Here is a 25,216-nt window from a genome sequence, read left to right as displayed (position 1 = left end):
CTTTCTCTCACATGCCAAAAAATCCAGATATCTTCCAGCAGTGGACTCCCATCCGGGTGTCATAAAATACTGGACATACTAGTGTAAAAAAGCCACTGTAGTCGCCAGACATGTCTATTGGGTGCTTACCCACACTGTCCAGTATTTTATGTCACCCAGGTGCTCCTTAGCGGGAGTGCTTCGCTTGGGGCGGATCTGATAACTTTGATTTTCATGACTTCCAGGGGGCGGCACAGCAACGATACAAGTGGCCTGAGGTTATTTCCACCTTCCGGCCGGAGGCCTACTTCATGCACTAATCTCGCGGCTTGGCCTTGTGTACGTAGTCATTGCCGAGTGTTTGCCAAAGCATTGGCGTGGAGTAGTGTGCAAGCAAAAACTTCTTCGGCGAATTGCTGGATCGTGGGTCTTCTTTCAGGTATCGTGGGTCAGAAGTAACGGCAATAACCGACTATGCTACCACGGTCGTATTACATATCTGAGCCATGTTTGTTGCGCCTGAAAACCACGACTCCATCACCGATACGAGTTGTTGGCTGAACGGACCATCGGTCTAGAATCCATTGTACCACTTGTCGACCTGCATTGCTGCCAGCCACTCATCATGGGTTTCATAGTGCTCCCTGCATTGATCCCCGACATTAGTGCCGTGTACGACGTCTACTTTGCAGCCTTCAAAGACAAAGCAATCACGCGGGCCCTCTTCCCATCGGCTACAGTAGCCGACTTGGTCGATGCAAAGTCAGAGTTTCGGTTAGTACAGTTCACCTACGAAAGACGACTGTGCTGACTAGGCAAAGCCAGGGCCATACAGCTCACACTCTCGAGTGGTGGAAAACTAGCCTGACGCAATATACCTACAAATGTGTCGATACCGAAACCAATCGGGTTATCGGCATGTCGCTCTTTGATGTCTATGTAACACCAAGTGACTGGAAAAAGGGCGAGATTTCGTGGCTGGAAGGGAAGGAACGTGAGCGAGCCGAGAGTTTCGTTATGCCGCTTTGGAATATGAGAGAGAAACTGTGGCTTAACGAGCGCTACGTGTATTGTCACGTCATGGCGGTGCATCCAGACTTTCAAAAGAGAGGTATTGGTGAGCTCATGTTTAAGTTTGGCACAGCAATTGCACAGCAAGCTAAGCTGCCATTGTACATTGAGAGCTCAGCGGACGGAAGAAGATTGTATGAAAAGATGGGATGCAACAAACTGAAAGTAAAGGAAAGCTTAGTAGATGATGGTCAAGAAGCTCCGCTATTCGTATGGATGCCAGAAGGAGCAAGTCTACCCAAGGCTGTAAAATTGGCATGAAGCAAAAAGTGGAATTATATTAGTTTCCAACCTCAACCCAGCATCTGGTGAAGAGCATTGACGCGATAACTCTCGCTGCGTTGTACTAGTTCGTCGTGTCGTCCTTGATCCACCACCTGACCTGCTTCCACCAGGAAAATGATATCGGCTCTTGCAATCGTCCTCAGACGATGCGCAATAGCAATGACTGTGACGCCGTGGCCCTTGACCGCACGTTCGAGGCCAAGCTCTAGGGCCTTTTCGCTCTCTGCATCAAGTGCGCTAGTGCTCTCGTCCAATAATAGCAACTTTGGTTTACGCACAAGAGCTCGGGCGATCGATAAGCGCTGACGTTGTCCACCGGAAAGCTGGTTGCCACTGGAACCGCATTCGGTATCGTAGCCTTGTGGAAGCTCCATGATGGTTTCATGAATATTGGCCAGCTTGCAAGCTTCTTGAATTTCCTCATCCGAAGGTGTGTGTCCAGGCCGTGCTCCTAATCCAATGTTGAACTTGATACTTCCTTGGAAAAGCACGTTCTCTTGCGGCACATAGGCAATATCGTCGCGGAATGATGTGCCGTGATGACGCGCAATGTCGAACCCGTTGATCGTGATGCTTCCAGATGAGGGCGTATAGAACCTCTCCAAGAGAGCCAGAACGGTACTCTTGCCGGCACCTGAAGGTCCAACGAGGGCGCAGAATTGACCAGGCTGTATGTTTAGCGATAGAGATATGAGGACAGGAACGCCAGGGCGGGCAGGGTATGAGAAGCCCACGTCCCGGAAAACAATGCGCGCTCCGCCATGCGTCGATGCCGGTAGCGGCGAATCCGCCATGGCCTCGACATCGCCTTTTTCGTTGGAATTTTTAGGTCCAGACGTATCTTGACCTAGCTCAATCAACCCGCAAATGCGAGAGATTGCACTATTGGCCTTTTCAATCTCGGGAGCAAGAGTGAAGAGCTGGCCCCATAGTTGCGCAGAAATGAGCATGGCAATGAGGATGATGAAGAAGTCCGTCGTGGTGTACCTTCCTTCTACAATATTCTTGGATCCCCACCAGTACGCAAAAGCATAGATGAAGCTACCGCATGAATTGGCAACTGCTAGCCATACATTGGTTTTGAAGCTTTGTCGTACCATTTCCTTGCGCGGAGCCTTGAGCGACCTCCGATATGTCTGCACAATTTCGTCCTCAATAGAGAGCGCGTGGACAGTCTTGATGTTTGAGACGGCTTCAATCGTCACCCCGATCGACGAGGTAAAGGCCCCAGCGTGCTTGACGGCAAAACGTCCGATGGCGCGTAGCTGCATGTAGCCAGCACCCAGAAGGATCGGGACCACAACAAGGCACACAATAGCAATCCTCCATGCAATGATGTGGGAAAGGATGATGGCTGCGCAGAAGTTGACCACGACAGCAAAGAGGGTACCGATGATGGAGCCGCTGAATCCGGCTAGCGCGTTGCCGTCCTTGGTAATGTACTCTAGCAACATAGATGGACTCCTCGATTCCGACTCGTGCCATTGCAACGGCTGTCGCAAAAGCGTAGATAGTGACATGTTGCGGACCCGGAAGATCAGTCGCTCGGATATGAGGCCAAACACCGCCCAGCTGGTAAAGTTGGCGAGAAAGGCGACGCAAGCAACCATGAACCATAGTCCGGAGAGTAACTCTCCCTTTGATCTGATGTAGTCAGGGGAATTGCAAGGCGACATTGTGCCCATGACGTTTCCAAACAAAAGACCAGACGCGCAGTACTGACCGCCAACGATCAAGGCGGCGAACAAGGCCAATACAACAAGCAGTAGATAGGGTCGCGTTAGGGGAAGCATGGTCTTGCGGATAGAGCCTGCAACGACTACGCCCTTGATTGGCTCGGCAGGTTCAGGTGTTGATGGAACGTCAGCCTCGGATGCCTTGAGATGCTGCTTCTCATCGGATATCGTGTCGGCATCCTGCGATTCTAGACTGGTCCGGGAACTAGATACGGTATCATCCGTCTTTACGGTTTGCAGGCGAACCATGTCGGCGTACGATCCGTTCAAGTTCATCAGCTCATTGTGGGTACCCTGTTCGATAATGTCGCCCTTTTTCATCACGACGATCTTGGCTGCAGCCCTAATGGTTGACAATCGATGAGCAATGGAAACGACTGTTCGACCCCGAGAGGCACGTTCAATGGCTGCTTGAATGCGCTGTTCACTTGCAGAGTCGAGGGCAGCAGTAGCCTCGTCGAGAATGAGGATCCTAGGGTCGCGGACAAGAGCTCGTGCGAGGGCGATACGTTGCTTTTGTCCACCACTGACAAGACTGCCGCTTGAGCCTACAGCGGTCGCAAAGCCAAACTCAAGGCGATCGATGAATACGGCAACATCGGCGAGGTTGGCAGCATGCTGTACCAGTTGGACGATTTCCACCACCTAGCCATGAAGTAAGCAAACGTCAATTATCATGGAAGCATTCCACATACCTCGGCACCAGCTTTGGCGGCTGCTTGAGTGAGTTCCTGGCCGTTGCGAACGTCCTCGGCCACACGAGCAAGAATGCCAGAAAGCAAAGTCTGTTCCAAATGCGCATGGGGTGGAGAGTTGACGAGACCGAGAGCAATATTCTCCAAAATGGATCGGTCCAGGAGTGATGGCTCTTGCTGTACAAGACTAATGAAACCACGGAGACTCTTGACGTTGATATCCTTGACATTCTTACCATCTAGAAGAACGTCGCCAGATTGTGGGTCGTAGAATCGGCTAATGAGGCTTGCGACGGTTGACTTGCCGCTTCCAGATAAGCCAACAATGGCAGTTAGTTGCCCTGCCTCGCACTTGAGAGATATATTATTCAAGACTGGATGGTCTGGTCTTGAAGAATATGTGAAGGCGACATTGCGAAACTCGATGGCTCCACTCACACTGGTGGGCTTTTCGGCAGATGTGCGAGTGTTGTCAATGGTGGGCTGAGTTTCAATATCTTTGCGCAACCGCTCAAAGGCAGAGACGGCTCCTCCAAAGAGTGGCAGCATTGGTGCAATTTGACTGAGGACAATGGCACCTGGAAAGGTTAGAGGGAACTATGGAGAGGGGATAAAGTACTTACCATCTAGAAGAATGAACGTGACGGTATAGATTTGACCAATCGTGGCGTTACCCTTGCCCTCTAGAGAGTCGGCAACTCGGCGACTACCTTGCCAGTATCCCAAGGAACTGGCGGAAAAGGCAATAAAGTAGAGCAGTCCCGCTTGTACAGCAGCAGCCGTGGCCTTTTTGATACCGTACCCGCGGGCCTTTTCCAGGTGTCCCTCAAACTTGGCTTCAAGTCTAGCATTAGCTCCGAGAGCGTGCACAAGGCCAACATGACTGAGAGCTTCAGATGCAATGGCACTGGCGGATCCAAAGCAATGTCCCACCTTGGCGCTGTATTTGCCAACAAAGTGACTGCCAATTGTTGCCATGAGCAAGAATGCGGGAATCAACGAGACGAGCATGCCTGCAAGTTCGGCATTCTTGATGAATCCGACAATGTATGCCGTTACACAAAACGAGGCGCAGGTCAAGGCAACGCCAACCTTTGCGCCAGTTCCGCTCTCAATCGCTTGGATGTCACCGTTGAGACGGGAAGACACTTCTCCGGCTTGAAGATTGTCGAAAAAGGCCATATCCTGGCGAAGCAGGTTCCGTAGATAGCGGTCTCGGATGCGCTGCGCTAGTCGTTGTGATGCCAAGTTCCAGCATACTAGGTGTATGTATAGGCAGGCGAAATTGCCAATGGCAATGTAGACGAGTAGTAGAATCTTGGGTTTAATTTGGGCTAGGTCAGATCCATTGGAGACGCCAACCCTGTTGTTACAGTTTGCTACATTGATCTCATCAACCAATTGCCCAAAGACGATGCCAATGAGTGGAAAGGGGACGCCGGCCGCAATGGCTGCTATGGCGCCAACAACAACGAGTATCTTGTCGAGCCATGTTGGGTCCGCGTAGAAGAGGAGGTGTAAGAAACCAAAGAATGACCTTATAGAGGCCCGCGAAGGCTTCTTGATGGCCATAGATGCAACAAATGTTCAGCCGCTGAGAAGGAGATGCTACGGTGAAGCATAAAGACACCTGCATGACGATAGACAGGGCGCCATGGCCACACCAAGACACGACAGCCCAGATCGACATGGTGCAGCGGGTATTGAGGACCACGCCGTCCGGGCAGGCGACCTTTGTCACGTGAAATGCAATGTGCGGCCATAATGAATGTGGGTGGGGAAGGATGGATCACTAGCATCATAGGCGGGCGATGTTCGGGCCAGGCCCCATCAGATTAGATAAGATCAACACTAAAACGAAAATTTTCGAGCGAATATGCAAGCCATCACCCGTACCAGCTTTACATCCTTGCCTGCACTTGCATCCCCCCATCCCGTATCTGCGTGGACCCCGAGGATGCCTTGCGCACGATTTCGCCAGCCGTCTGTGCAATGTCCTTGGCTAGTGCACGCCCTCCTTCCGACTTAGATGACACTAGCCACAACCGGCAGCTCTCTGCGACAGCATCGCGCTTGAACTGTACCTCCTCCAAGCTTTCACCTTTTGGTCGGCAGCCCAGAATTAGTCCATCTATGCTCTGAAACAGAGCGTTGCTCGGCGCAGGTCTTATGGCAGTATCTCTAATGATGAAGTCGGATTTTGAGCACGCGGCCGCCGTGTCTTTGCCGATAATGATGCGAAGCCTGTACTCGCCCTTGGATTGGACCTGCTTCTCGTACGCGCGCATATAAAGCGTCTTGACCATTTCCGACGCTTCCGTAATAGATGGTTGGCAGTTGGTCGGCTTGGCCCAAATCGAGCATAGCTGTGGTTGCGGCGGCTTGGCCTCGTCGAGGATTGTTAATGGGAGAAGCGACGCGTCCTCTGTAACGACGGTAATGTTGCCTAGACGAGGACATGACAGGAGGTCGTCTAGTATCTCGATTGTCCTGTCTCCAGAGCCGACTACAGAGACGTTTAGTGGTGGCTGATGAGCACCTCGCAACTCATTCCTTCGGCTCTGGTATTCGTCCATGGAGATGATTCGTTGTCCAGCCAGGAAATCGACCGTAGGTAACGGCGGCGCAGCTGGACCAGTCGCTCTCGATGGCGAGGGCGCAACAACACTGGCCGCCTGTACAATGTACGATTTGCCGCTATTATCCTTGACCGACACCCTCCAGCACTGTACCTGCCCTGATTTCACTGCTGGAGCCACACCAACTACGTCGTTGCTATAACGCACATCCTCCTTGAATTGTTCTGCGCACCACCTCATATAGTCTTCAAACTCTTCCCGCAGAGGGTTGAGCCGGTCCGAGTTTGCGAATTCGACGAGACGTTTGCGAGCGTGGAGGTAGTTGACGTAGCTAAAGGATGTTCGTGGGTTGCGGAGTGTGGCCAAGTCATACATGAACGGACTCTCCATTCGCGTCCTCGACATGTGCGATCCCGAGCCCCATGAAAAGGTCGATTTTCGCTCCAGAAAGAGCATACTTGAAGGTTTCTTGGTTTCGCGGTTCGCAATAGCTGTCGCCAGCTGAGCGGCGCCAAAGCCGATACAGACGACATCATACCGAGTTGCATCCAACGCAGATGAACCTGGTGAAATATGCATCTCAGGAGAAGTCATGGTGACAAAATTGGCAAACGATTTGGTTCAAAAGAGTTGTGGTTGATCTTGAAGATTGCAAGATGATCTAACGCTAAGAATTTAATCTTCAAATACCAGTCGCACAGTTCACGCACAAAACGAGAAGCTTGCGCATTGACCTGTGACTGCCAGCTATAGCGATGTCCACACCCAAAACAACGATCTCACCGACCCTTGGCGTCGTCGGCATAGTGCTCGATGCTACCACGACCTGCATACATACGTATGTGCCAGACTAGGGTCGGATGAGACCCACTTAGTATATTTCAGCCACCCACTCGGAGCTTTCATCGTACCACAACCAGTCGCCTCCCTGTCACCAGCGATTCTTGCCGGGAAATGGGTAGTGTATCCGCCTAAGACTCTGTAATAAAGTGTCCAGAGCTATCCCAGATGCTAGGAACGACCTCGGCTAAGCTCTGTTGCCGTACCACCATAGACATTTTGTAGCTCACACCTCTACAACAGTCGCAGTCATATCAGCACCTACATTATTTTCTGGTAATCAAAATGGCGCAACAAGCAAAGCCTAGCCAGGAACCACTTGTCCTCAAGCTTCCTCACCCATATCTTACCACATATACCATTTCCAATGTTGCTCCATCAGGCCAACCCACCAGCTATCAGATTCAATTGATACCATCTACCTCTACTGGAAAAGAAGTTGCTCCACCCACAGTCTTACACAATGAAGCCATATCATTTACCGATATTGCGACTTTGGACGGAGACGCAGTACCCCCGACTCGAGACAACAGTTCCTGGGCGCGCGCTCGAAGATCACCATACCTGACAGTGAGCTGGAACCAGGATCGGCCGTCTGTCCCGCAGCTATGGCTCGTTGCCTATGCATTGGTTTCGCTGCACCCTCTAGTCGAGAGTTTCCGCGTCGTCCTTTCCGGAAAGGACTCAACCTCACTAGCACAAGAACTATATGGCACTGGTCTCTTCCACCCGCATCCAAAGGCATCCAACCCAACAGCACCGCAGGATGGTCACCTGCTTCTCAGAGCTACCTTTTGGCAAGGAGCTGGATCGCCCTTTGGTGTTCGTCCAGTTTGGGCACCGCACCTCGACGCTAGTGGTCAGCCCATTACCAGGCGCTACCCTCCTTTTCCGTATCAAAATGCACCTTCCACTCAATGGCCGGCAGTACCACGGCACACCACGCACCCTGTTCGGGAACCAAAACCTCAACCAGGCTCCATCGTCTACAGCCGCTGGTTGCCGCATTTGAAGGAGCATTTCTCTATGACTGCCCTCGACTATACTAACGACGAACACCTGCGCCTCTTCAATAAGTGGCAAAATGACCCACGTGTCGCTGCCGGCTGGAACGAAACCGGGACCCTGGATCAGCACCGAGAGTACCTCCGAAAGTTGCATGAGGACCCCCACGTCCTTACCATGCTTGCTGCCTTTGACGATATATTTTTTGGATATTTTGAAGTCTACTGGGCGATGGTACGTTCATATATGTATTAGTGTTATCGTACAAGTTACTAATAGTCTTGCAGGAAGATCACATGGGCGCTCACTATCAATCCTCGCCGTATGATCGCGGAAGGCACTTGCTAGTCGGTGATGTCAGATTCCGAGGCCCGCACCGCGTTTCCGTGTGGTGGTGCAATGTCATGCACTACATGTTCCTGGATGAGCCGCGTACCTGGAACATTGTCGGCGAGCCGGCGGTCACAAGCAGTACCGTGCTAGCATATGACTTTGCCACCGGATTGCACGTGGAGAAGATTATGGACCTTCCACACAAGCGCAGTGCCCTCATGATGGTCAACAGGGAGAAATTCTTCACGCTGAACTCTTTTGTCTGGGATGGCGAGAGAAGGGTACGACCGAGTCTTGATCTCGGCGCAAAGTTGTAATTTGTGTATTTTATTCCTGTATGTAGCGAGCGGTACGCATCATGAGATTTCAACGTAGTCCGTACAACATCGCAGTTCATGTCGCGTGACCATTTACATCCCGTGCCTCGCCTGTAACCTCCCGATTTGGATCTACAATACACTGTTTCTACAAAACGTGCACAAAGAAACAGCCATGCATGCATCTATCTAAACAATCCGTCCCGCGCCAACTTAAACAGCGCTCACGTCACGACGCATGCACATGACGGAACCGTGCATGCACACCCACACCCCTCGGCCAATAAAGACGCCACCCACCGCGCCCACTAACCCATGCCATGCACGCAGCGGATCAGATAATTAACCGCAAGCCCGCAACACAAGCCACCCAAAAAGTTATCTGATCCGTCCGTCCATGACTTCACGGCCCTCGTCGTCGGACGTACGAGCGGGCTGTCGTGTATGCGGTGCGGTGGCTTTGCGGAGGTACGAGTGGGTAACCACGACAGCAACAGCAACAGCGTGATTTCTAATGGTGATAGTGTGGAGCACTTTTGCCCTGGTACGTACGTACGGTAGAAGAGAAACCGGCTGTCGGTTACTTTAGTGACTCGCAGCTGGCATCATGCCACGCCGTTGCCGTTTGGTGTGGGTAGAAAATTATCAGATGCAGTAGTTTAGCCTCGCGTACCGTAGTCAGCTAGCAGGACGCCTGACTCTCCATCTGATAGGGGGCATTAATCTGATTATGGGCCGTGGCGCAGAGATGCTTGAACGGATCAGATAAAAATTCGGAAACAGCACGCCGAACGACGACCACGGATGCTCGCCCGGATGGAGGAAGTGCAGGCAGGATGTGGGGGTGCTTTACTTTAGCGCTAGCGTGTGATTTTCGATCTGATAAAAATTTTCAACCGACCACGTCTAGCTTGACGCTAGTTGTCGCTTCTGGGTCTCGGGGCGCTTGGGCTGGATTGGGGTTTGATCTGATAAATTTTCTTCCTCTACACCAACGCCAGCGAAGAGCCGATGTCGCGTGCCCGGTGACCGACTGGTGGAGATGACTAGTGTGGGGCGTTTAATCTTATCAGATGAGATGTTTTTCTAACATATGAACCAAAATAGTTGCGTCCGACCCTTGTTTTTTCTCGTCGACCCCTCGCTTATGCTGGCCTGCCTTGGTCTCGCAACGGTGACTGACTGGTGATTTGGCAGCCTTGTCTAGCCCGATACTTGCAGGACGTGGCGACTGTTTGACAGCCTTGTCTAAGCTGCTTGCAGGCAACATTGTGCATGTTCTTTCTGCAGTGTGCGAGTGTTGTGGAACATTATCCACTACCAAGATACCATACCGTACCGTACTCATCCACAGTTGCCCGCCACCCGAGAAGGATCCATGGCTTGTCATGGCTTGTCATGATTTGTGTCATTCCTTCCAAGCTTGACACTCGATACCGGCCGGTAGTCACGCAGTCACGCTTCAACTTCCAGATCAAGTCGTAGAGTCTTGGACTTGTAGTGGCGAGGCATTTTCGGCATCTGGAAGCCCCTTTTGGAACATGTCGTATCCACGGTCCGCGCGTCTGAGACATGAATAACGGACGTCGGATGGTCGCTAGAAGCTTCAAGGGCTTGGCCTTGGACTTGCTTGGGGGTCCCACTTCGCTGGGGTCGGCGCTTCCATGCTTGGGTCAGTGGGTGGAATGGTGTGGAAGGGTGCGTCGTCTGGAAGGAGGATTTGATCCGAGAGATTGAGCTGGGGCGTGTTTTTGTGGTGCGTCATTGCTGTGGGTGCCATGTGTGGGTGCAAGCGTGCGTGATATCAGGGGAGGATGGGCGAGGGTGTGAATTGATTTGGTGTCTTGCTTGTGAAATTTCTTGTCGCGTGGTCGCTTCAGTTGTGTACGATACTTGTTTCGTTCGTGAATACCGTACCTGCGTGCGCTTTGTGTGGTTTCGGAGATTTCGTTGCATAGGTGTTACTGGATCGAAGTTCAAAGGGTCCAAGTACTCTTCCCTAGATCCTAATTTACCTACGTGCTCTTGGTCAAGACGAAATCGCCCACAATGGGGGAAATCCACCATCCCCACGACCAAAACCCTGCCCTCCATCGCCTGAATCAAACCCTCCTCCAGATAGACCCCTATATCCTACCTCCCTACCCCAACCTCTCCCTTGTCTCAGGGCCCCTGGACCCACCACTCCTCTCCCTCACGCTCTCCCAACTTCTACGTCAGCAAGCCACACTTCACGCCTCCAGGGAGGCAGTCGTGATACCATGGACGGGTGCACGATGGACTTATCAAAAGCTATGGGAGGAGTCGAGTTTGCTGGCACGTGCGTTGTTAAAGCAGGGTGTGAGGCCGAAAGATCGAATTGGTGTCATGAGCGGGAACTGCGAAAAGTACATTGCGTTAGTTTTTGCGACTGTGAGGGTAGGGGCTGTTTGTGTGACGTTGAACAATACGTATACAGCTACGGAGGTGGAGTATGCGCTGAGGCATACTAGTAAGTACTTTTCATGTGTTTCTTCTTTCGAACCGGATGGGTTTGGTGAGAGATACTGACGGCGGATAGGGTGTACGATGTTATTTACCACACCGAAGATTGCGCGGTTCGACAATATGCCGTTACTGGAGAGGCTGGGGAGAGATGATGTTGGCGATGTACTACCAGACCTCAAGAGTGTGTGTTTGATCCGCGGGCAGTTCGGCGAGTTTGTGAGCTACGAGACTTTCAGAAAAGAAGGAGAATATGTGCCGGAGCAGATCCTAGATATCTTTGGTGGTATCACAAGTCCGCATGACGTCGCGAATTTGCAGTTTACAAGTGGGAGTACGGGGAATCCCAAGGCGGCTATGTTGACGCATCAGTAAGTTTCCCTTACCATGTCCAAACTTGAGGATCTAGACTGACGTCTCACAAGTAACTTGGTGAACAACTCGCGCTTTATCGGTGACCGCATGGACTTGACACCCAACGACACCCTCTGTTGTCCACCCCCGCTCTTCCACTGCTTCGGTCTCACGCTGGGTGTTCTCGCCGTCCTCACGCACGGTGCGAAGATTGTGTTTCCAGCCGAATCCTTTGACCCAGTAGCGTGTATGCGCGCTATTGACGAAGAACGCTGTACCGCACTGCATGGTGTACCCGCAATGATGGAATCCATCATGGACGTTCCGCGACCCGCTGGCTGGACCAGTATGCTCCGAACAGGCATTGTAGCAGGTAGCCCCGTACCAAAATGGCTAATGGAGCGCATGGTCAATGAACTACACATGACCGACTTTACTTCGTCATACGGACTTACAGAGGCCAGCCCGACGGTGTTTAACGCACATACGAATGATTCTCTACATGCACGGTTGACAACAGTAGGTACGGTGATGCCACATGCGAGGGTCAAGATTGTAGATCGGAACGATGTTGTTGTGCCAATTGGCGTGAGGGGTGAGCTGTGCGTTGCGGGATATCAAGTCTGTCGGGGTTACTGGGAGAATGCGGAGAAGACGGCGGAACTCATTGTTAGGGATGAGTATGGCGAGCCTTGGTTGCATACGGGTGATGAGGCTGTGTTGGATGTTGATGGTTATTGTACGATTACGGGGCGGTTCAAGGATATCATCATTCGCGGTATGTTGTCACATTGTTGGCTGGGGATGAAGACTGACGAAACAGGCGGCGAGAACATCTATCCCCTCGAGATTGAAGAACGACTAGTCGCGCATCCGTCGATTGCGCGTGCCATCGTTGTGGGCGTATCGCATCCGCGCTACGTCGAGGTTCCTGTTGCATTCCTAGCACATGAGTCCGGTACTGGAAAGCCCGACTTGGCTGAGGTGCAGAAATGGGTGAGAATGGTGCTAGGCCGGCATAAAGCACCCGTGCATATATTTTGGCTAGGCGAAGACTGCGATGCAGAGGTACCGCTGACCGGGAGCGGGAAGATCAAAAAGTTCGTGCTAAGAGATGTTGCGGAGAAGTTGTTGGGGCAGAGGTGAGATTGAGGTCACGTGCGGACGTGCCGCGGTCGAGTTTTAGCGTGTTGGCATTCTGCATCATTTTCATCGTCTATTCCACGTCTTCAATGTAACAATTCCTCTTATTGCATTTCATGGCATCGCATTCAATTCATACGTCTCTTCTGATTGTATTCTCTCGATCTGGGCTGATTTCGAGCTAAATGGCTTTGCTTTGTTTCGAGCTCCTCGGAGCTGTGTGCTGCGCGCAACAGACGTCAGTATATCGTCAAAGATACACCATGGCGCGGTGCCCAGCTGCCTCCACACTTGACACCTGACTATACTGTGAGCCATGGCCAATGATGAGCGAGGCATTACATGAGCTCGTCATGATTATTGACTGTTTAGGCACATACATAACATGTGCCTCCACGTGAATAGCAGTCGCGCTCATTATCGTGAGAGATGTCCTTGCTTACTCGTCGTCTCCTCACTTCCTCTGCCTTACGAAACACCTCACGATTATCCTCGATACGCGCAGCTTCCTATAGCACTTCCAATAGTAGAACTGCACTCAAACACCAACCTACACCCGCGTTTGCTAGACAACGAGCAAGCATGGCGACCATGACTGGTGACGCATCTGTAGCTACGGCCAAAATGTCGAGCCCTGAGCACTTCCGATATACCAGCGGCGAGACTGATCCCGTCTGGGTTCATGAGTTGCCCTTCAAGAGCATGCCCAAGTTTCCAAAGCTTGAGAAGGACCTCGAGACTGACGTCTGCATCATCGGCGCTGGCATTTCTGGTGTCTCGGTTGCCTATGAGCTTGCTAGCCGTGGTCTCAATGTCGTCTTGATCGAGGCTCGCGAGGTGCTTTCGGGTGAAACTGGACGCACCAGCGGTCATCTCGCCAATGATCTCGACGACGGCTACACTGCGATTGCGAAAAAGCATGGAGACAAGGGCGCACAGGCTGCGGCAGAGTCACACACATGGGCGCTGAACCGCGTTGGGGAGCTTTCCAAGCAGCTGGGCATCGAGTGCGAGTACCGCCAATTGCCTGGCTATGACTTTTCGCAGTACCCCAAAGACTCCAAAGACCATGCCAGTGACATGGAGACTTTGATTGAGGATGGTAAAAAGGCCATGGAGTTCGGCATCTCCACAGAATACAAGGAGGGATTCAAGCTCAAGGGCTGGGAAGGCAAGATTGACCAGCGCGATGCCGTCATCTACTCCGGACAGGCGACGTTCCACCCGACCAAGTACGTCGTTGGCCTCCTCGAACATCTTAAGAAACAGCCCAACTTTGCTTGCTACACAAACACTCGATGCATGGACGTGCAGGAGAAGGGTATTGAGATTATGGGCTTGGGTCACAAGGACGTATACGTAAAGACAATTGACGGTCACACTATCAAGTGCACTGATGCTGTTGAAGCAACGTGCGTGCCGCTCCAGAAGTTGTCGGTTATTGCTGAAGAGGAATTCTACCGCACCTACTGCATCGCCATTCGCGTCCCCAAAGGCTCCGTCGAGGATGCTCTGTTCTACGATTCGGCCGAAGCGTACAAGTACGTTCGACTCACACGCTGTGACGACAAGGACGACTATCTGGTTGTTGGAGGTGGCGATCACAAGGTCGGCCAGGATGACACAGTCGCGCCGCTCAAGGAGCTCGAGGAGTGGACCCGTGCTCGCTTTCCTCAAGCTACTACGATCGACTACAAGTGGAGTGGACAGATCTTTGAGCCTGTAGATTACATGGCGTTTATCGGCAAGAATCAAGGTAACAAGCACATTTACATCGTCACCGGCGACTCTGGCAACGGCCTGACTCACGGTGTCCTGGCTGGCAAGCTCATTGCCGATTCCATCACCGAACAAGCCAACCCATGGATCAGCGTCTACGACCCTAAGCGTCTTGCTTCTATCGCAAAGTCCGCCGGCAGCATGCTCAGCCACGATCTCCAAATCAACGCGCAGTACAAACGCTTCGCCCAATCTGATATCCGCGACATTGAAGACCTTGTCCCTGGTGAGGGCGGTGTCTTGAACAAGGGCACTGAGAAGCCGCTGGCCGTATACAAGGACGAAGGAGGTCAGATCCACAAGTTCTCGGCTCTATGCCCGCATCTCAAGGGTGTGGTGTGCTGGAACACGACAGAGAAGAGTTGGGATTGCCCTGTACATGGTAGTCGGTTCAGCAAGGACGGAATACAGCTTTGTGGGCCTGCCAAAGCGGGCCTGCAGCCTGAGGATGAGAGCGGTGAAAAGATGCAGAAGCAGGCTGTCATGGGATGAGAGACTTGAAGCTGGAGGTGTTCTGCGTCACTTGACCTGGTTTCCTGGTCTGACTGGTAGTTCGTGATGATGAGGTAGAAGATTAATGGACGCAACTAATAACATTTCATGACTATTGTTCCGATTTGCAGTGACATATCGCGGTGTCAAAGCGTACGGCACTCAATTCTTTATTGTGCCGCAAGTATCATAGTATCCGTCAAACAATCTACACATCAGTCGCACTTTCCTCCCTCCCCCGCCTTGACGAAAGCAGCGGCAACCTCGACACAAACGATCTCATCGTCCCCCCTCCACCCGTCATCTCACTCGCATTCGTTACCCTCCCCATCTCCACTCCACCCTGCCAATCCCCATGCGACACGGTATACGTCTGCCTCTTACTAATCCCATTCAACGCGCCCGACCCTCCCGTCCCCGCCTCGGCAGCACCCCTCCTCCCATTCCACCCCTTGACCCAAATCGCGCGTATACTAGGTAAATTAACCGCTACAGCCGCGAGGTTCAACTCCAACGCCACCACAATCATGACCTCACCAATGTTCTTTGACGTGTTTACCAGACTCTGCACGTAGACGACAGAGTGGAAGCGGATGCAGCTCATGATGACGGAGGAGCCGCCGAAGAGGAAGACGGAAAGGATGGCTAGTTTGCGCTTTGTGGGCATGTGGAGGCCTAGGAGTGTAGGGATGGGGAGTATGAAGACGTAGATGTCTAGGAGGACGTTCTGTTGTGTGTTAGCTTTATCTCCCCCTCTATCATATCAGGACATGGGGACGGGTTGGACTGGCAAAAGGAGGGGGAAAGGGTGGAAGATAAGCGTACCACAACAGCAGGTCCGATCAACACAAAATCCCGATCCATACAAGTTGCTTTCAACCTCGCAAATGTATGCAACGCCGCCGACACGGGAATGCACTGGAAAATGATGATGAGCAGGTTTATCAGCAGAGAACCGATGTTCAACCCAATGCCGATGCCTGTCCAGAGGCGGAATGTGCGGTTTGGTGATAGCCGGAGATAGAAGGCGAGGAAGGTGGACTTGATGAGGAAGTGCGTTAGGGAGTAGTAGATCGCGAGGACGTAGAGGTACTGGGGGTGGTTAGTTAGGGGCAGATGGGAATGGGAAGGGAGGGGATGGGGCGTACTTGGACAAGTTTCTCGCCGGGGTCGAGGTAGTTGCATTTGTTTGGTGGGGCCCTGAGCTTTGTCAGTTATATGTGCGGCGTGTAAATGCGTGTATAGAAAAAGAGGGATGGTGAGTTGAGTAACTTACTTTCCACACCCCAATATCAAAGCTGTTTCCCAGAAATACAAGGCGCCTATCAGAGCAGCCTATGCTCGGTATATCAGTACATAATCTTGTATAGGGGAAGTGAACTCACCAAAACCAAAAGACCCAAGTAATCATCCGATTTCCACGCATGCTTCACGAACACACAACTGTACACCCGAAGTAGACATGAGAAGATCCCGAGTAGGAAACAGAACCATGTCATAAAATATGCGGCTATACGTAGAGAGGAAGACATGATCGTGTAAGTAGGGTATGAGGTTCGCAGTGAGGTTTAGTCAAAGTGTTCAGTTGGGTGTTGTTGCTGTTACCTGTGAAGCTTGTCTCTGTGATATGTCTTTCCATTGATTTGCCATGCTGGCTGCGAATGGAACATTTTTCGCACTGGACAAAGGCACCCGACGACGTGGTGGGTGGGACATGGATTCATTGTTTGATTGTTGACGGAAATGGGTTTGGCGTGGATGACGACGCTGATGAATTGAAACTCGCGGTTATCCCGGGTCCGCGGAAAGATATACATGATTTGAGATCAGCGGCGAGATGGCCGTGCGTTCATTCACGGGGGAGTTGTGATGTTGCGGTGTGCTGGCGAGTGCAGATGAGTATAATGGATACCCCACCGTTGTACACGAGAACATGGCGGGGTCAGGAGGCCTTCGCAATTTTGGGGAGCAAGTTATATATATCCACGCAATGTTGAATGTAGCCATGCTGTATCATATCTGTTTGCTCTTTTGAATATGGCACAACATTGAAGTCTTGATGCTCGTTATCCCCACCAAGTTATGGTGTTCGTTCGCGGCACAACGCCATCACTTGGGGAAGGTTTGCCGACCCCCCTGACTAAGCCCGCCGGCAACAAGCCATCCATTGTTCGACACCACAAAAGCAGCCAACCAGTGAACAAATTCACTAGGACTGCTAGACTCGGCATTTAAGCCGTGCCGTATCTGTCCGAGTGAAAAAGGCTCTATGATTCCGGCCACGGATCGCCCGTCTCCGCGTCTTTGTTCCACAGCACTGAACCACTAGTGTGCCAACCCTTCTGGAGCATGCAGAGCAGGTAGCGGGGTATACCAACAGCTCCACTATGCGAGCCAGCGTGTTGTCATGTCCAGCGTCCACTGGAAGTGTACCTCAAGCGCCCGTTTCCAATTTCTTTTGTCAAGAATATAAATGTCTAAACTATTCAGTCTTTCATCAATTAATCCGGTATGGTGTGTAAGTTCATCCTCACAATACCCCGCCTTCCAACTACGATTCTAATAACTCCCAGATCGGCTAGCATCCGTCGCTTTCATGTCTCACATGCCAGCTTCCGACGAGAGCCGGGTTCGATTCCCGGTACCGGAACATGTATCTTTTTGCACAGAAAACTTCTTTTTTGCCATTTTTTGACTTTGGTGGTGAGAATGTGCCGACCCGCCGAGGGGGGCTAGCCCCTTAGACTAGACACCACTTTCCAGAAGCTGCGCAAGAGTCCTAAGCATTGAGAGACGAATATTTACTAGGAATCATGTTGGCTGCTTCGATTTGCGAGATATGGAGTATCCGCAAACCCCTTACACCATCCGTCGTGTTCGCGGCCTGCATTATCGTCAGGTCCACGTGAGAGCCGCCACTTCCTCTGCAGTGCATCGGTACGCATCAAAATGCGCCGATAATAGTTTTTGGAAGGCGCTGTCGTCGTCATTACCCTGATGGATGGCATCTCGACTGCCGAACCGATGGCAAGCGGTAAGCACTTTCCAGAAGTCCCGCTGGAAATCCTTCCCAGTCAGCTCCTGAACTCTCAGTCTAGAGGAGAATGCCCACCAGTTTTCGTTTCTCACTTTTGCACGTTTGAGTATCCGCAGGCCCTGCAAACAGTAAAGCCGCAACAAAGCCTCCAATGGCAAGCACCGACCGGAGCTCGCGTTTCCCGTGGTGAGTGTCGCCCATTCATACCATCTACCAAAGGGTATGAATTGCAAACCTTGTCATGGGTTGTTTTTACATGTTCTATGGGTCCACTGTATCCTGCTGGAATCAGTCCACAGCAACGACCATCAACGCCGGCTACACCTAGCTCGACCAGAGGAGTCAGATACGCATATGAACCGTCCAAGATGAACGATGGTTTACAGAAAAACAACGCATCCTTAGCCAGCCACGAGAAAGCCACGCCCATACAGAACATTGCACTGCCTAGTCCAATCGCCTCCGCCGTACTGGGTCACATTCCCATCGCAGAGTCTATACAGGTAGTCAGAACAAACGAATCCACAATCCAAGTCGACAAAGGCGTTTCAGTACATCTAAAAGCTAACACGACCTGCCGAAATGAAGAACTTCCGAAGTGTTTGGCGGAAAGCTGTGACAACATGCCGTCATCGTCCAGTCCACCTTCTTGTTGCACATTGACGTGGACACGCAATAGTGAATCAACAACCAACCATATGAGAGATTTGTTTGTATTCTTCATCACCACGCTAACAAGAGCCCACTGGACCTAATGATTCCAGGCGGAGGTATCCGCTACGAAGACTGAACCCGTACCTAGACGCGTCGAGCGCCCCTGCATCCCAACTCCCCAATATACACAGTACACGCTGACGCTTGGGTCTTGACGATCTTAACTCAACTCTCCAATCAATTCCCTATAAAGTTGTGACGGATGGTTTGGAGCCTCGGGACGATCGGAACGATCGGAACCGGAACAGAAGCGTTCCGACCCACGAGTCACTCACCTTGCGCACCTGTGTATATCAATACCGAGCTCGGTATCGCGCGTCACGGCAGGTTACTTTTGCAATTCTGATCATCTCTATTCCTTGAGCATCGGAAGACCCTTGAACGACGCTACCTCACTGTCACTGTCTCCCAGTCTAATGTCGCAAACGATCGAGTGCGGCACAGTCAAGATCTCTTGGCCTCCTGAATCGCTGGTTGTGGGCCTGGTGGCGGCCAGCGCATGCAAGCACCCTGAATATCGCCGTCATCTCCACCATGTTGTTTTGCCATCAAGCCGTCAAGCTGCTGGTCGCGGCAGTCATCGCCGCCATGGTAGAGTCATGAATCTGATAATAAATGCTGACATTGCAAGGCAACGCCCAAAATCCGACTAGGATTGCTCATCCTGAAACCGGTGGGCTACTACTGCGTCGATTCCACCCCGAGTGAAACCCGTGGACCTGCGCAACGCTTTCGATAGATGATCCTACTTAGGTTCCTGAGCATACCGGGCATTACTCCACTAGGCAAATTGCAGGAACAGCTGCGCAGGGCTGCTCACATCGTCATCGGGTTCAAGCCAACGCACCTACTATCTTCTAGTAGCATCATGCCCAACGTCAATAAAGTGCGCGGGGTATCGAGGGAGAACCTCGGATTGGAATAAAGGATATATCTCCGGAAGCATACTTACGGCCCGTTCAGCGGCCGGTTCCATGACCTATCCAACGTAAATCTCCTGCCTGGCTACTAGAAAAACAATTTACGTAAAACTCTCCATACGCTATGAGATAACATATACATGGTCACCTTGTATACTTCGTCGTCGCTCGATATGCATGCAAAGTGTTGCTGGCATAGGCTTTTAGGTTTGTAGCATCTCTATATCGGATGATTCCAGGCTCAGTTACTGGTGCACGACTACCAAACCTGTATGTCTGTCCAGCGCATGTGACAGCACCAACAACATCCTAATCTGCTACCAATCACCCTGGTTAAGTTAGAAGTTGGTCAGCATGCTGTCATGAACCTAAAGACCCCGAACCTCCTTCGCGAGGCTGCCTCGATGCGAACTGCACACACGAGGCTACCTGCAAGCGACGGTTCATTGCCGGTGTCCCACTTCGTTGCTGTTTTCTATGGGGACATGGGTTTCTATGAGGAATTACAGGACAAGTCTGTCCCTGATGAATTCCAGATCATCAGAGGTGGTGTGGCTGTCGACCGATGGCGCTACACCAAACTCTATTTGATATTTGAGAGCAGGACTGCCGAGCAAGCATCCCTTGATCCGGGCACTGATCGTCATGCGACGGTAAAATCACAGCGCTACCTCAAAGTTGGAGATTGCGACCGCAGGTACGAGGCACGTTCGTATTACTCGTGATACCTCTTGGTCGAGACCGTAGGTATGAACAGGAAGCCCAAAAGGATGGAATCACTTCCGGATATACAAGCCCGTCACTAGTGTACCTGTTTAGTGTGCCGGTGCACGTCATACGGAACCTTGATAGATTTACGAGCCCTTTCAGCACTTGGCAGTCTCAAAGGGGTAAAAATCACGTCCTAGAGCCTTTCATTGGTCGAATATGTAGCCTTGATCGTCTGACCGGGATCGTATTTCTGGTGAGGACGTGAGATTTTCGCCCGAGCCCTAGTTCGCGCGAGCTAGTAAAGGGTAAAAAAACAGCGATTGGTCACATCGGTGAAACATGACGATGGCTGGGCTCGAATTGCGGCTTTCTGAATCACAGTTAGAGTCCACGCTGGACAAGTGAACAATGCACGCATCAGGAGATTTGATACCGAGACTAGGCTGGTCCCATACGAGAGTCACGCTTGTCAGATGCCACTGTGGATATCCGTGTTTAGGCGTGTAGGAAACTGCACACTCACGAACTACCGGAACGTGGATGCATTCCAAAGATTCTCGGCCAGATCTTCGCCGGAATCTGGAGATGCGGTCGGGTCTCAGGCACTAGCTCACCCTGTAGCTTACAGCTACATCTTGGTCGGTATCCACCGAACTGTTGCATATAGATCGGGTTATTATCCCAAGACGGATGCATGTCCATTCGACTGGGAACTACGACCGACCCTAACAGAGCGCCTGGACGTTTTCGTGACATCTGCCCTACGATCCTCTGCAAACGCGCTCATAATGTCGTCCCAATTCCAGAACTGGACGAGCAACCCGGAGGAAACGCATGGTTCTTTGATGGCAATCTCGTTGTGGGCGATGGGGGGTGTTTCTCTTCTCTTCTTGGTCATCCGTTGCTACATTCGTCAAAAGCAAAAAAAGTTTTGGTATGATGACGGTGTACTTGTGGTCAGCTGGGTAAGCGACATGGAACTATAGGTAGATGGCTTATCACTCATACGATGCAGTTCCTGCTACTCGTGCAAATAATCTTGAACCAACTCAACATAAACTTGGGCTTTGGAAAGCATGCGCTTGATAGTAAGTCACTTCCTTGGAGCTGTACGGGGTATCTTTTCTAACGTGAGATACAGTCAACTTTGCCAACTTTGAACGCATCACTTATTATGGTGCATCCGGGCTCACAGTCTCCATTTTTGCTATCATTCTGAGCAAGATTTCCTTTGGGCTCACTCTACTTCGATTGACAGAAGGGTGGCTCAAGGCATGGGTCTGGTTCGCTATTGCCACTCTATTCATATTTGCGGTACCGGTTGCCATCATCCCATGGGTACTTTGCAAGCCTATCACGAAAACGTTCGTGGATATACTCCCCGGCGAATGTGTTGATAAGCATCCCTCTGTAATATATGGAAGATTCCAAGCTGGTTCGTATGCAAAGCTACCCATATCACTCCACCCCGAGCACCCAGCTGATATGGAGTGAAGTGTGGGCCGCAATTATGGATATATCTCTGGCATTGTTGCCTTGGAAAGTTCTTTGGGGACTTCAGATGCGTTTTGCGGAGAAGATTGGAGTTGGTATCGCCATGAGCTTGGGCATCTTGTAGGTTGACCTGCTGTTTGTCTACGGAGCCGTGCTAACCAATTTAAAGAGCAGGTGCCACAGCTATTGTCCGTGCAAGATATGTTGAACAGCTGCAAGAAGAGGACCTGTCTTGTGAGAAAACCAAAGACTATCTTCCATCAATGGCTGACAAACCTAGATGAGGCCTACAATTCCGTCATATGGTCAGCAGCAGAGAGTGCAATGACTATCGTTGCTACATCCATCCCCATACTGCGAGTCTTCTTTAAGCAGAGGATCAGGGAAGTCATCACCAGCTACCAGAACTCATCAAGCCGAAGCAAGTCCAGAACCAACGCTTCTGGAAGCAATCCTTCTCAACCTTCGCAGAACGCGAGTGCAATTGCACGCGAAAACAAACAGCGCTCCAAAAGGAACACGATACACACGATGGAGCACACCAGCACAGATTCCCTGTTCGTTGACTTGGAGAGCGGCTCAAAAGAAGGTCACATAGAGCTGGACGATCTCGTGGTCGATGAGAAGACTGGGCGCGTCACAGCTTTGACTCCCGAGACTACGGAGTCGATTCCAGTCCATATATCACCTGTACACATACGTGGTGAGCGCGATGAGCATTGGCCTTTGGGAATTCACCCTGTCTCACATGGAGAAGGCTCCACACCGATGATCTGTTGTTGTGGACAACATCTGGGCACAGCACCCCCAAGCAGTTCTGTATCATGATACCAATAAAAAATATGAACAATAGTAAATACCCATAATTGTATTGCAAGTAATGTTATGTTGGTGGTCTCAGATGAGAATTCCGGTCAACAACCGGCATCGCCCAACAACAGCCTTGCATGAATACCTAAGATTCGAATTCCTGGTAGCTCTCGCCAAATCCTTGTTAATGCCCCAACCACCTAGCACGCGAGTCACTGGAGCGATAACGCATTGGTATCTTCAGTCTTGGCCTCCTACTCGCCCCTGTCCCTTGCGTAGATTGCGGTCCGTTTACGGCTAGCGGCAAGCGAAGATCCCCATGCCCCATGCGCCGCCCGCAACGCCTCAGCGGGTTCCCAGATAGTAGTACGAATGCAGACCCACAACCACGGAAAAGCCTAGTATCCCCGGACACCCTCTAACACGAACCGTGAGGGCATCGCCGCCACAAGTACATACGTCGGTTCCATGCACCGGTCCAGTCAGAAAGGACGCATTTTGCCACGTGATTACTAGTCCCCGTCGCAGGCATCAGACGAACTTTGAGGCTGCACTGACAACAACCTTCACCCGCTTCGGCCGTTCTCTCGGCCGCTCCTAGAAGCGATTCGATGTTCTACGCTCCCGCAGTAGGCAGGTTGCCCTCGTTCAAAGTACCCAATTCGCCGATTAGGCACATAACTAGAGAATTAAACTTCGAACTCGAACCCCGCTGCAATATGGATGGCCACCTCGTCAATACCTGCCATCACGGACAGGCTGTATACATATAGTGCGACTGCATTCGCCGTTTTTCTTTTTCTCCGTCATCGTATCTACCTACACTCCTTTCTGTTCAACAAGGTCTTTTTGTAATCATGAAGCTATCATTGTTGTGTAGCGCGACTCTCTTCACTCTGGCAACCTACGCCTTCCCTGCAAACCTTCTCAACAACGACCTCAGTGCAGAAGCTCTGGCAGAAATCACCGAGATAGCGGCAAAGATCACAAGAGAGGCAGAGACTAAGCGTCAACTTGGCGCTTCTATCCTCCCTCCTGGGTTCGACGCAGATGCTCAACGTATCAGCACCACTGGCAAATGGCGATACGTACGTGGATCTATAGGAAGAGAGATTTGGATCATGTTGATGGCTGATATCGCCACAGATTCCACCAGGTCCAGATGACATTCGTGGGCCATGCCCTGGTTTGAATGTCATGGCGAACCATGGCTATCTTCCCAGAAATGGTATTGCTTCAGTCGTGCAGATGACTCTCGCATCCAACGAAGGTGAATTATAATCCCAGCAAGTTCACATCATCACATGAACTAACAGCGTCATAGTGTTCGGTATGGGGCTTGATCTCTCCGCCTTCCTGTCAGTGTACGCCTCTGTTATGGGTGGAAACATCACTGCAGCTTCCATTGGCGGTAAGCCAAAGAGGCAAGAAGGACTTCTTGGTCTTGTTGGCGGACTCGTTACCGGATTGGACCTCCTTGGAGAACCGCAAGGTCTGAGTGCGACACACAACCGCTTCGAGGCCGACTGTTCTCCTACGCGAGCGGACTTGTACAAAACGTAAGTATCGTTCGTGAACGTAAGATTCTAAGACTGAACAGTTCTAGTGGCGACCCAGTGTCCCTCAACGTTCCCCAATTCGAGCAACTCTATGCCATGCCCCTCGGTCCCAATGGCTACGACCTCACAGTCATGCATCCCTTCCGCGGCAAGCGATTCAAGGACTCCGTCGCTACCAACGGACGCTACTGGGCCGGACCTGTCACACATTTTGCCATCAACACTGCGACATACCTGTTCACCTACCACTTCTTTGCCAACCACTCTGCGAAGTACCCTGAAGGTTATCTCAATGGAGAGACACTGAAGTCATTTGAGGGCGTCACTGGTAGCCCAGGAAGCTTCAAGTGGGCTTCTGGACGTGAGAGGATCCCCGAAAACGTACGTACCCCACACTCCAATTGATCTCCCACATCTGCTAACCTCTTCCACAGTGGTACCGTCGCGCTTTCGGCAATGACTATGGGATCGCAGAATTCACTCTCGACGCCGTAGGTGCCCTCAAGGCCCTTCCCTACATGGCTGTTGTAGGCGGCAACACCGGAAAACCCAACACCTTCACCGGCGTCAACATCGCGGATCTGACTGGTGGCGTCTTCAACGCCGAGACACTGCTTGAGGGAAACAACCTCATGTGCTTTGCGTTCCAGGCTGTCAACTCCGCTGCTCCGGATATCCTCAAGGGTCTGCTTGGTAACGTTTTGCTTGCTGTGCAGTCGTTGACGGATGCGCTGAATCCGATTTTGGCAACGCTTGCGTGCCCGCAGATGGGCAAGTATGATAAGTCGCTGTTTTCGAAGTTCCCTGGTGCTGGTGCTGGTGTTTAGATGGGGATGTAGATGTATGTGTGTGAGGTATGTGGGGTGGTTTGGCAGTTTT

At 51.5% G+C, this 25,216-nt stretch overlaps 11 protein-coding genes across 11 annotated transcripts; 8 read left to right on the top strand and 3 right to left on the bottom strand.

The window, feature by feature from the left end:
• Positions 1–604: 604 nt before the first annotated feature.
• On the top strand, positions 605–1,311 carry PtrM4_021580 (acetyltransferase; the record flags this gene model as incomplete). Its single annotated transcript, XM_001931980.1, has 2 exons — positions 605–753; positions 801–1,311. 2 exons carry the CDS (start codon positions 605–607, stop codon positions 1,309–1,311), a joined length of 660 nt encoding a protein of 219 aa, XP_001932015.1.
• A 32-nt stretch (positions 1,312–1,343) lies between these two features.
• On the bottom strand, positions 1,344–5,338 carry PtrM4_021570 (MdlB, ABC-type multidrug transport system, ATPase and permease component; the record flags this gene model as incomplete). Its single annotated transcript, XM_001931979.2, has 3 exons — positions 1,344–3,716; positions 3,767–4,344; positions 4,390–5,338. 3 exons carry the CDS (start codon positions 5,336–5,338, stop codon positions 1,344–1,346), a joined length of 3,900 nt encoding a protein of 1,299 aa, XP_001932014.2.
• Positions 5,339–5,667: 329 nt separating this feature from the next.
• PtrM4_021560 (IucD, Lysine-ornithine N-monooxygenase) lies at positions 5,668–6,939 on the bottom strand (the record flags this gene model as incomplete). The annotated part of the gene is made up of 1 exon (XM_001931978.2): positions 5,668–6,939. One exon carries the CDS (start codon positions 6,937–6,939, stop codon positions 5,668–5,670), a length of 1,272 nt encoding a protein of 423 aa, XP_001932013.1.
• Positions 6,940–7,470: 531 nt separating this feature from the next.
• PtrM4_021550 (aerobactin siderophore biosynthesis protein iucB) lies at positions 7,471–8,840 on the top strand (the record flags this gene model as incomplete). Its single annotated transcript, XM_001931977.2, has 2 exons — positions 7,471–8,424; positions 8,478–8,840. 2 exons carry the CDS (start codon positions 7,471–7,473, stop codon positions 8,838–8,840), a joined length of 1,317 nt encoding a protein of 438 aa, XP_001932012.1.
• A 2,049-nt stretch (positions 8,841–10,889) lies between these two features.
• On the top strand, positions 10,890–12,824 carry PtrM4_021540 (CaiC, Acyl-CoA synthetase (AMP-forming)-AMP-acid ligase II; the record flags this gene model as incomplete). Its single annotated transcript, XM_066103465.1, has 4 exons — positions 10,890–11,331; positions 11,401–11,695; positions 11,750–12,456; positions 12,502–12,824. 4 exons carry the CDS (start codon positions 10,890–10,892, stop codon positions 12,822–12,824), a joined length of 1,767 nt encoding a protein of 588 aa, XP_065965667.1.
• A 579-nt stretch (positions 12,825–13,403) lies between these two features.
• PtrM4_021530 (FAD dependent oxidoreductase) lies at positions 13,404–15,092 on the top strand (the record flags this gene model as incomplete). Its single annotated transcript, XM_001931975.2, has 1 exon — positions 13,404–15,092. The coding sequence occupies one exon, from the start codon at positions 13,404–13,406 to the stop codon at positions 15,090–15,092; it is 1,689 nt and encodes a 562-aa protein (XP_001932010.2).
• Positions 15,093–15,300: 208 nt separating this feature from the next.
• Positions 15,301–15,956, bottom strand: PtrM4_021520 (Tymo-45kd-70kd domain containing protein; the record flags this gene model as incomplete). The annotated part of the gene is made up of 2 exons (XM_001931974.2): positions 15,301–15,819; positions 15,918–15,956. The coding sequence occupies 2 exons, from the start codon at positions 15,954–15,956 to the stop codon at positions 15,301–15,303; spliced, it is 558 nt and encodes a 185-aa protein (XP_001932009.2).
• Positions 15,957–20,125: 4,169 nt separating this feature from the next.
• Positions 20,126–20,488, top strand: PtrM4_021510 (uncharacterized protein; the record flags this gene model as incomplete). Its single annotated transcript, XM_066103464.1, has 1 exon — positions 20,126–20,488. One exon carries the CDS (start codon positions 20,126–20,128, stop codon positions 20,486–20,488), a length of 363 nt encoding a protein of 120 aa, XP_065965666.1.
• A 774-nt stretch (positions 20,489–21,262) lies between these two features.
• PtrM4_021500 (uncharacterized protein) lies at positions 21,263–21,968 on the top strand (the record flags this gene model as incomplete). Its single annotated transcript, XM_001931972.2, has 3 exons — positions 21,263–21,439; positions 21,490–21,562; positions 21,616–21,968. The coding sequence occupies 3 exons, from the start codon at positions 21,263–21,265 to the stop codon at positions 21,966–21,968; spliced, it is 603 nt and encodes a 200-aa protein (XP_001932007.2).
• Positions 21,969–21,984: 16 nt separating this feature from the next.
• Positions 21,985–22,796, top strand: PtrM4_021490 (uncharacterized protein; the record flags this gene model as incomplete). The annotated part of the gene is made up of 3 exons (XM_066103463.1): positions 21,985–22,088; positions 22,138–22,202; positions 22,249–22,796. The coding sequence occupies 3 exons, from the start codon at positions 21,985–21,987 to the stop codon at positions 22,794–22,796; spliced, it is 717 nt and encodes a 238-aa protein (XP_065965665.1).
• Positions 22,797–23,635: 839 nt separating this feature from the next.
• PtrM4_021480 (Peroxidase-2 domain containing protein) lies at positions 23,636–25,164 on the top strand (the record flags this gene model as incomplete). Its single annotated transcript, XM_001931971.2, has 5 exons — positions 23,636–23,866; positions 23,925–24,048; positions 24,103–24,337; positions 24,385–24,718; positions 24,772–25,164. 5 exons carry the CDS (start codon positions 23,636–23,638, stop codon positions 25,162–25,164), a joined length of 1,317 nt encoding a protein of 438 aa, XP_001932006.2.
• Between the last annotated feature and the right edge of the window lie 52 nt (positions 25,165–25,216).

The sequence above is a fragment of the Pyrenophora tritici-repentis genome, chromosome 1, assembly GCF_003171515.1.
Source record: "Pyrenophora tritici-repentis strain M4 chromosome 1, whole genome shotgun sequence".
In the NCBI taxonomy this organism is placed as follows: domain Eukaryota; kingdom Fungi; phylum Ascomycota; class Dothideomycetes; order Pleosporales; family Pleosporaceae; genus Pyrenophora; species Pyrenophora tritici-repentis.
Note: the sequence above shows the minus strand (reverse complement) of the source record. Positions and strands in the feature narration are given on the sequence as shown.